Source organism: Arachis duranensis, chromosome 3 (assembly GCF_000817695.3).
Source record: "Arachis duranensis cultivar V14167 chromosome 3, aradu.V14167.gnm2.J7QH, whole genome shotgun sequence".
Lineage (NCBI taxonomy): Eukaryota > Viridiplantae > Streptophyta > Magnoliopsida > Fabales > Fabaceae > Arachis > Arachis duranensis.
In genome coordinates this window covers 16,951,013-16,962,355 of record NC_029774.3, presented here as the reverse complement: position 1 = coordinate 16,962,355, position 11,343 = coordinate 16,951,013, and the positions used below count along the sequence as shown (strand labels likewise).

Below are 11,343 nucleotides of genomic sequence, written 5' to 3'. Positions count from 1 at the left end.
ATATATTTATTTTGTTTAAGTTGTATTCAAAAGTGTGCTAAGTTGAGTACATTTGGTTCTTCTTATCTAAATTGTGTTAGTACTTAAGTGTTGAACTAAGTTTGAATTAGCTTAGGGTTTTATAAAAGTGTGACTATTTTATATTGATAATTGTAATCTGTTTTGATTATAGTGAAAATTCTACTATTTATTACATTATATTTTGTGACTGAACCAAAATATTTCGTAGTGTATGTTACTCTTCTTCCTTTCTAAAATTTACAACTTTTAGTTTCATTTTGTCTCTTATTGTAAGACGAGACAAAAACAAAAATAATATCTTAAAACCTATTTTTCTGCACAAGTTATTCTTTAACTTAAAAAGTGAATCTATAATTCAATTTCTTTTTCAACCCACTTGAAACCTTCATTATTTTATGTACCATTTATTATTTACTTTTAACATTAAAAGGTAAAAGATACATATATAAAAAGGATATACATAATTGTTATGTATATAACATTCCTTTGTAAATAAACGAGAAGTTATAAACAAATGATATGTAGCCAAACTCATTCATTCAAGCGATAACTTCTACCACGAAAGGCAATCCCATTATCTCCCTTATCATGATTTTGTTGCTGAGAAGAGGAAGCATTATTGTTATTATCATTCCCTTTAGTGTTACTTGTTGCTTGAGACCCCCCAAGTCGGTGACTTCTTCCTTTGAATACAATTCCAGATGATGGATTAGATTGCACTGGAGCATTCACTTGGGTACCCTCTCCCCAATATGCCACTATTTTGTGTCTGATTTGGTACTTAGTTAAGGATTATAAGAAGCGTGATCAAATGCTATGTATTTTAGGGAGGGCATATATATGTTTTCAACAATGATTTATATGAAAATGTTTTGAAACTAAATTAAAGAATAAATACCTTTCTCATCCTTGACCATTTGTCCAAAACACAAAATGTTTTTCTATAATTTGAAAATTCTTCATCGATTGCCAACCATCCAAATAATTGGTTTAAGCGACTCTAGACACATCAGCAGGTCAGTATTTACAAGGATTACTTAGACTATTATTTGAATGATTGAAAAATAATTTTACAACAAAACAACAACAACAACAACAAAGCCTTGTCCCACTAGGTGGGGTCGGCTACATGAATCAAACGACGCCATTGTGCTCTGTCATGTATCATGTCTACAAAGAGACCGTTTACATGTAGATCTCGTTTGACCACCTCATGGATGGTCTTCTTAGGTCTTTCTCTGCCTTTCGCCCTTTGTCCATCTTCCATCTCATCCACCCTCCTGACTGGATGTTCTATCGGTCTTCTTCTCACATGTCCAAACCACCTGAGACGCGATTCAACCATCTTTTCCACAATAGGTGCTACTCCAACTCTCTCCCTTATATCTTCATTCCTTATTTTATCCAATCGCGTATGACCACTCATCCATCTCAACATCTTCATCTCTGCCACACTCAGCTTATGTTCGTGCTCCCCTTTAGCCGCCCAACACTCCGTACCATACAGCATAGCCAGTTTTATAGCGGTGCGATAGAATTTACTTTTAAGTTTTAAAGGCACTTTTTTGTCGCATATAAAACCAGATGCACTCCGCCATTTTGACTAACCTGCTTGGATCCTATGATTTACATCATGTTCAATCTCTCCATTATCCTGTATGATGCACCCAAGATACTTAAAACTTTTAACTTTTCGTAGGGTGTTCTCTCCAATTTTCACCTCTATATTGGAGTTTTCCCTTCTCAGACTGAACTTACATTCCATATATTCCGTCTTGCTACGGCTTATGCGCAGACCATACACTTCTAGAGCTTCTCTCCATAACTCCAACTTCTTATTTAGGTCTTCCCTTGAAAGATAATTTTAAATTATAGAAAATATTTTATCTTTTAAATAAATTGTCTAAGATTGAAAGAGACATTTATTTTAAATTAAATGATCAGCAACATAATTTTTTTAAAGTTAAACTAATAATTTACTTAAAAAAATAATGGATACACCCAGAGAGGGGTTTTGAACTTGATTTTCCCACCAGCAAGAGGATGAAGTACTGATAAGAAGTAATATAGGTGTCCTGCAAGCATCCCTAAAATATTTGGTTTTATAGGACTTCCAAATATTAAGTCTAGAGCTAGTAGTGCCCATGGAAGGTAAAAACCCTGCACATCAATAAAGATTAACAAAAGTCCGATAGTTACTATAGATTATGAATTATACTCCATCGTTTTTAAATTATTTCTCTCATTCAATTTTTCAATATATTAAAATATTAATGTATCAAAACACACTTTCAAGTAAAAATTTGTTGGGAAATCAAAATGTCCGATCTAAAATTCTTCAGGAATCAAGATGATCTCGGATGTTTGATATTGTCCAATAGATTTTATTAATCGAAACAAAAACAAAAGTATAGTATAGGATAAGGCAGGACAAGGTTAAGCAGTGTCAAGATTTAATCCTATCTATCTTATTGCGATCCTTAATAAGAGGAGGAATTGAAGAAGCAAAAGAAAAAAGAAAGAAAAGAAAAAGAAATGAAAAGCAAAACATATGGGAGAGAACAAAAAAAAAGTTGAAAAAATGAGACTTAATTAAAAAGAACTTGTTGCGTTAGTACTAATAAATCATTTCACTTTGTTGGTTATAAGCCAACAATTTGACAAATGTTATAAGCAACAAATTGATAAATGTATTTTTGTGATGACTGATGAGAATGAATTCTTTCAATTATTTTTAATAATTAAAGAAGTAAAGTACGATTTTTTATCATAAATTTTATAAGTGAAATTAATAAAAAATATGAGAGAAAAAGTGTAATGAAGGGTTAAAAATCATACTTTACTTCTTCAATTTTTTTTAACAATCGAGAGAATCTATACTGATGATATAATAAAGCAGCAGCAGCAGCATTAAGTAAAAGCTAACATCATTAAAAATTTAATGTACCTTCAATGATACAACACCATAAATATTGATTCTCGCATTTGGAAACTCACGGCTCCAAACGTAAGTGATCATGTAAACTATAGATACTCCCAAGAATCGAACCCGGAAAAATGGCACAAAAGTGATCACCTAATACATGAGGATGCATGCATCAATCAAAATAAACCATAACATGTTTTCTCTACATGCCTAATAGAATGTTCTAGATAAAAAAAAAATGTTTAATTCGTTCACTAAATCATTGAATTTTTCTTAATTGAATTTTTCTTAATTGAATTATAATTTCCTAAAACATAAAACTGCAGTCATGTACATTTTGGTTCACGACTAAACAATAATCATTCGTTGGCCTGTTAATCTAAAGAAACAAGTGTAATGAGTATAACTGAATTATTAAAGGGAAAAATTAGTATAATGAATATTAATGGATTAATTAAGTCCAATTAACGTTCAATGAAAGCATTAAGGTAGCAAGGTATGGATTTCACTACTGTGAATATAGGTTTTGGCCGCCGTGTGAAGGATTTATGAATGTAATTAGAACTATATATGAGTTTGAATTGGAAATAATGGTGAAGTTATGAAAGCATGTGCAGTAAAATAGACAGAAGAAGAACTATTGTTTAAAAAGAAACTTGGAAAAATAACGCAATAGTAGAGAAGACTTTGGCTAAAAATCAATATAATAATTCATTTATATTAATTAATTTTACATATTGTATGTATATGTATATGTATATGTAGGGGATGTATTGTATGAAAATGAGATTTTTAGGGGATGTATTGTACGAAAATGAGATTTTTATATGACAATGCTAGAATGTATTTATAGCTATTGGATTGATTTAAATGATTAAAATTGAATATGCTTAATAAATAATATACATACAATGTATTTAATATAGTCATTGAATTCATGAGAGAGAATACATAATACCATTGTATTTATAGTCATTATCTTTGACTAAAATATTCCTAATAAATAAATTAAATAATTATATTTCACATAACTATAAAAATATAACATATAAGAAATTATATTATCAAAAATATTATGTTCAAAAATATTATACTCAATTATTATTAAACAAATTATTTATTTAGTGTTATAAATTGATATAAATTATTTTTAATAATAAATTAGAATATGTATGTTTCACTATACATACTCTTAAAAATGAATTCATAATTTTTAAAATAATTTCAATACCCATAAAAAGAGTTCTTTGACAAAAAAATTTGAAGTATACCGTAATAACTTTATATTTCTTGTTTTATTCTTTTGATGACATGAGATTATTAAATACCTATTTTTTAATAAAAAAAGCATTTTTTAATTATGATTTCATTTTAAAAAAAAATATTATTTACTTTTTAGAGAAATGGAAGTAGCCTACAATCATTAAAGAGTGCATTTTATTTGCTGGTCTGCGTATAAGAGTTTAACTATAGTGCGATAACAAAATTAGTTCTTTAATTTCTTATGTTATATGTTTATAGTTATGTGAAATATAATTATTTTAATTTATTTATTAGGTATATTTTAATAAAAATTAAAGATAATGACTATAAATATAATAGTTATTAAATGTATTTTTTTCATGAATTTAATAATTATATTACATACATTGCTTGTATATTATTTATTAGGCATATTCATTCTCAATCATTTAAATCAATCTAATAATTATAAATGCATTCTTATGTTCTAATATAAAAATTTTAAATAGAACTGATTAAAATAAAAATTTTGATACTAATTTTAAAGATTTTAGTCCAAAATCGGGTCAAACAAGCCAAATCGAACGAACCGGTCCGTATTGAGCCCGTGGCCCAGTCCAACTCTACTTAAATGAAGGGCATCAGCCCTTCTTTCCCAAACAAAGGGGGAAACACACTGAAACATAGTGAGGGGGAGAAGGAGAAGAGCAAACCCTTGGCTCCAATTTTATTCTGCCATAACTTTTAATTTGGGGCTTCGATTGACGAGCCGTCAACAGCCACACATTTGTCTCGAAATTCTCTACAAATCCTGCTAATCAATTTGGTAAGAAAAACTCAATCTCACTCTCAGTATCTCCCTCCCAAATTTGAAAATTTGATGAGTGAGTGTTGAGATTTTTAGTTGTTTTGATGTTCTAGGGCCAAATTAACTGGAGAAAATTAGTGGGTCTTGCTCAATTTGATGCATAAATAAGGTAAGAACCTCAAGTTCTTGTTGATTTGTGAATTAACAAGCTTGAATGTTGATTATAGTAATATGTTGTGGGATTAGATTGAATATTGTTGATTTGGAGTACATTGATGATGTTGGGAGCTTGATTGTTGGACCTTGGTGGCTGAGATTCGGTTAGGAGAGGCTTTAGGACTGTGGTCTCTTAAGGAACGTTGACCTTGAGGTGTCTTTGGGTTTTACGAGGAATCGGCTAAGGTACTATTTAAGTTTCATTTAAGTACCATGTGGTGTGATGTAAATTTCTAGGTTAGATTCCCCTCAGATTAAGTTTGAATTTAGTATTTAGATAGAGTTGCTATGTGGAGAAGACATGATGTGATAATTGATGTTTTGGATGATTTATTGTTGTTGTGTTGATTGAAATTGGTATTAGATAGTGAATTATATGGTTATGAGTTTATGTATATTGATTTGATGAAATATTGAGGCGGAGGCCGTGAATTTGGGTCGGAAGTTGGAAAGAGGTAAGGACGGTAAGTGATGGTTGATGATTGATAAGTTTTGATAATGATTATGAATAACGATAATAATTGATTGTTGATTTATGAATAATGTTGGTTAATTGTAAATTTGTTGGATTGAAATTGATAGAATTTGATACTGATATGTAGAGAGAGGGGTGATAAGAGTATGGAAGGATTTTAGTTGGAAATTGGGTTATTTTAGGTTGGAAAACTTTGGTATGAGAATGAAATGTTGGAAGATAAAGTTTTTGAACTTTTGGGTAAAACTTGGTTTTTAATGAATTTCGACGATCCATAACTTGAGCCTCGGATTTTGGAATTGAACAAAATGTATTTCAAATTAAAGATAATTTTGAAAGCTTTAAAACGGTATACATTTTGTGGAAATAAGAGTTTTGTATAGAAAATTATGGACGTCGAAAGTTAGGTGCATAAAACTGAATTTATGGACTTAACAAATTTTAACCTATTCTGCATGACTCGCGTACGCAAGCCTCGCACGCGACGCGACCAACCTTTTCGGGTTTGGTATCTCACGTACGCGAGCAAGAAAAAAAACCCACCCACGTGTACGTGTGACTCCTGTTTTCAGCAAAGTGAATTTTATATTTTAAAACCTAATTTTGAACTTCTAAACCTCTATTTCCACTCTCTAAGACCCTAGAATTGAATGATAATGGTAATGAAGAGGGTTGAATTAGGAAGTGATGGTGACTTATAGGAGAAGAGAGGTTTTGGAGTGGGGATTTAAATTGAAAAGTGTGAGTAGAGCGAGTAACTAAGTAATAAGTTGTTGGCAATATTGAATGAGAAGTGAATGATGAGGATGATTATAAATGATGAACTTGAGATTGAATTAAGATATGAATTGATAAAATGTGAGTGTACGAGAGAAGGTATAAGGGTGGTAATGATAAATAGTGAGTGTGATAGACACTATATGTCTGGTAGACAGTGACTGTGACTATGATTGATTAATTGAGAAAGTGCTATATAATTGATGAATTCTTGGCCATAATGATATTGAATGAATGAATGTGAATGATTGATGAATGAATATGATAATAGAAATCTGATTGAGATTGATGATGATGAGTATGTTGAGTTTCTCTCTGTTGTAAGGTGTGTCGGGCATTATATCCCATGAGTGTGACGGACACTATATCCGGAGACCGTGGTGGGCGCTATATCCCAAGAGTGTGAAAGCACCTTACCCTGAAAAGTGTGTCGGGTATTATATCCCATGAGTGTGATGGGTACTATATCCCGAGAGCGTGGAGGGCGCTATATCCTAAGAGTGTGGGAACACTTTGTCTCAAAAAATGTAATGGGCACTATATCTCATGAGTGTGATGGGCACTATATCCCGAGAGTGTGATAGGCACTATATCCCAAGAGTGTGGAGGTATGTCAGAGAGATGATATCTAGGTTAGCTACCGGATATGTCGGGTTCTGCCAAAATAACCGACACGTGAGCTCACGGCCAGTAGGATAGACATACATCATATGCATCTGTTTGAATTGTTTGAGTTTGCTAATAACTTTGGTTTGCCTAATTGTGCTTGTTTCATAATTATTTTTTAATTGTCTTACTTGCCTTACTTGTGCATTACTTATCTGTATTGTTTGTGTTTGCATGAGTTGAAATACTTGAGGGATGGTTCGGTTCTTGGATTGTTCAGTTGGAAGGTAGTGAAAGTATAAAGGATATTGGATTAGAATTAGAATCCCCTATGGTAGTTGCCAAGTTATGGATTAGTGAGAACTTAGGATGGATATGACGAGGTAAGAAGTTTAAGATGCTTAGTAAATTTATATTATAGTGTATTGTATTTATTTGGCACTATTATCGTACTGGAAACTTATGGGTCCGGAATTCTCATTCCGTATATATATCTTGTTTTTCAGATGCAAATCCAGGTGCTCATCAGTGAGCTGTGGTTTATCTGAAAGATGGCGAAGACCTTTGAAATTCTCTTATTTACATTTTTCTTAGATCCTCTTCGCTTTTGTTTTGAAAACTTATGCTATGTATTTAATCCTTTGAAACTTGCCTATAGAGGTCCTTATGTATCTTTTGGGAGAGATTAGGAGATATTGTTGTCAATTACTTTTATACTGTACCCTAGCCGGCCTAAACTTCGCAGGTCACAATTAGTGGCTATTTACTTATGTTATATATCTATACTTTGTCTTGTTCTTACTCTTCTTTATAGTTTTATCTTTGTATCGTTGTCGATTCGTACTTTGTCTTCTAATTATCGATACGTGAGTGTTGCAATTTTGCGATTTTATTTTTACTCTTTTCAGACTTCTCGATTTATACTTCTTTTCAATTATTTATAATTATATATTATAATTCACCTTGAGAGTCATACCACCTTATTATCATTGACTATTGATTCGAGTATAAGAATTTGAATAATAGGATGTTACACTATTCTTATATTACTAACATCTTATTCAGTTTCTACTTGTTTGGCTTAGTTCAAATTATGCTCAGTTACATTACCTCTTTCAACAGACCAGAGGAGCAAACATGTAAAAATTGATTTAAATAAACAAGAATTGCGTTACATACCAAAAGCGAGAGTGCACCAAATATGAACATCCAAACATAGTCTGCAGTACGTTTATCAAAGGGTCCTCTTTCCAACGAAACTCCATATTTTGCTCTGTTCAATTATTAAATACTCAAACAATCATGGTTCTAATTTTTTGGAAAGTTGAAGATTACTATATAAAGTTAATAACTTAATATAGATACTTTCATCAAGAATTAAATCGGAGATATAAAGAGACAATTTTGGTCACTTTTAACTTTAAAGTATGGATTCTCAGAATTTAGAACAACTGAACAACTCAAATAGTAACTTTTATTTTAATTTCATTTGGGGTCTCATAAAATGCTACATCTATATTTGTGAAGTTATATATCTCAAATAGTAATTTGAAACTAAATGTAATATTTGTCATTCTAATATTTGGTTCAATTCAATTTGAATTTCAGTCCAAAAAAAAAATTCAATTTATATTATTTTTAATTATTTATCGAGATAATTATACAAGTGACAAAATTTTATTAATCGTCTATTGAAATAATATCATATCTCTAACGTGAGATCAATTTTATTTCATCTAATAATTGTAATACACATTTCAATTTTAAATCAGTTCACTTTTTATAAATATAAAAAATAATACTTTAAAAATACTCTTTGAAATTGCTCATGGAGTGTAAAGTAAGGGATGTGATAAAAAAAAAATTACATTGCTACTTACATCATTATAAGTCGAATTGCAAATGGAAATGAAAACGGTCCAAGAAAGAAGAAATTTGTGATAAGCCTCCAAATCTACATCAGGGACAAACAAAACATAAGTGAGTAAATTAAATAAATGAAATTACGAGACAATTAGAACTTTTGCTAGAATTTTATTGCTAGAAAGAGTTGATCTCAATTTTAGCCTTAGAACGAAAATCCGGGTCCCAAGAATTTTAAGAATAGGTAGTTGTTGGCGAAACATAGAAGAAGAATGAATCAATTTAATTTTTTATGACAAACCTGAAGGCGTTTAAATACAAGTCCATAAAAGAGTGCTATGTTCTTTGCATCATATAATTGCAGATAATATGCAGCACTGATCATCAAACATAACACTCCATAGGTCTTACTGACAGGTGGTAGAGAACGGTAGTAACTGCAATAGCAACATAGAATTAAATTAATTTTTCTAAAATGGTATATGGCAGCATAGCAAAAGTTTTAGAATTTAGAAAAATAAACAAGTTTTGGTATAACTTTAGAAAAATAACATAGGAGACTCTGATGAGTTTTTACGAAATTTGTTTGAAGATTTTAAATCGAAAAATCATTGGAACAAAGCTTAAAAAGAAATAAATCTTGCTCGGTCTCAAAACATAATGCACTTATAGGAGATGTGAAGCAAAATAATTGAGCATAATTAAGATGATTATGATGGAATTTTGAGCATAAAATGATATATAGTAACAATTTCAATAAAAGCACAACAATTAAAATGCAAATATGCATCAACAAATGAAAATCTAATCTCTGTTTAGAGGGAGAGAAAATAGAGAAAGAGAGAATACTCTGCTGGAGTAGACATATTGAATTGAATTGAATGGAATGATGGGAATTAGAGAATGTAGAGTTACATATAAGATGAAGAAAGAAAGGAAAATATAAAATAAAATTTCACAACTTTGGAAATTCCAAAGAGTAGTGGAATACTAGTATGAGCCAATAAATGATGAAGAATTAGTCTTTGAAGTAATGACCATTCAAAGTCTAGCTTTAGCACCAGATCACACTCCACACTGTCGTTATCTAGTGGAGATTATTAGACTCTAACTCCTTTCGTATTGCGCATGAATTTGGAGAGTATTTTCCTGTCTTATTCCCAAATTATATTTAATAGAAAATTTGTAAATATTAAAATAATAAAGATAAAGGATCATTTGAAAAAATCACAAAAAATAAAGAAAAATGGTATTATCAATTTTAACTGCAATTATATTGTTTTGTTTAGATTAATACCTCAAATTAAGCTGTAATAAATTTTATTCAAATTGTTTTTTATAATATAAATAAATTATTCCTGAATTTTTAAAGAAAACTATTATTTTTTGTTATAAAAATTCGAGCGCAGACAATTATAAGAGTAAATCCTTAAATTAGTCCCTCAAATTCACAACTTTTACTATTTTGGTCCCCGAGATTTAGCTATGGACACTATATTAGCTTTTAGATCCTTTTTAACATTGATCTAGCAAATAAAATGTTAAATTATCTTTGACTTATTATCCTAGATATACGGTTAAACGACGTCGTTTTGTTTTTTGCACTTAAACAAGACAAAACAAGAAAACGAAAAAGAGTTTAAATTATGTACAAACAGATTATCTCCCCTTATTCTCCAAAACGACCTCGTTTTTGTTTTGTTTAAACGCCAAAATGAATAAACATCATTTAACTCGGATCTAGCATGGCAAGCCAAAATTATTTCGACATTTCGTTCATTGACTTAACACCGAAAAGTGTCCAGACACCAATATACATGGTGCCTAGAATTAGATTTCAAAAATTAGTACAGACAATTTTAAATTTAAAAGACTAAAATAATAAAGGTTGGGAATCTCAAAAACTACTATACGAATTTAATCCAATTATAACAAAATTTATAAACAAATTTGATACAGATCAAAGATTTGGTAGTGTTCCTTCAATAAAACTATCCAAAATGAGTAATTTGTTAGGTGGTTTTATCAAATGTTTTGGATAGATTATTTAATTCTTTTATCATATTGTTGTAAAAAGATAAAGTTATCTATAATTTTAAAAAGATAATCAGTTATTTTTTGGTTCTAAAATATATTTAAATATTTTTTATTAGTTGAATAATTTAATGTTTTGGACTTATGATTTTTTTAAAAAAATTTTGGTCATTTATAAAAAAATTTATGTGTTATTTTTAACTAAATGATATATTTTGTAATCATTGAATTGATTGTGTGGTATTAAACTAAAAGAGAAGAAGAGAAGGAGGGAGATTTTTGAATTATGTAGAATTTACCAAAAATACAGCACCGGAATTTTCTAAACGTGAGACAAGAAGTTTTTTAATTTTGATACTGAAATTTTTTAACGAT

The 11,343-nt window shown here is 30.0% G+C and overlaps 1 protein-coding gene across 1 annotated transcript; it reads right to left on the bottom strand.

Moving 5' to 3' along the window:
• Positions 1 to 398: 398 nt before the first annotated feature.
• On the bottom strand, positions 399 to 9,901 carry LOC107474586 (derlin-1-like). The gene is made up of 7 exons (XM_016094213.3): positions 9,784 to 9,901; positions 9,236 to 9,371; positions 8,952 to 9,025; positions 8,251 to 8,344; positions 2,969 to 3,097; positions 2,021 to 2,181; positions 399 to 790 (listed from the first exon to the last, which is right to left on the bottom strand). The coding sequence occupies exons 1-7, from the start codon at positions 9,798 to 9,800 to the stop codon at positions 553 to 555; spliced, it is 849 nt and encodes a 282-aa protein (XP_015949699.1). The 5' UTR covers positions 9,801 to 9,901; the 3' UTR covers positions 399 to 552.
• Between the last annotated feature and the right edge of the window lie 1,442 nt (positions 9,902 to 11,343).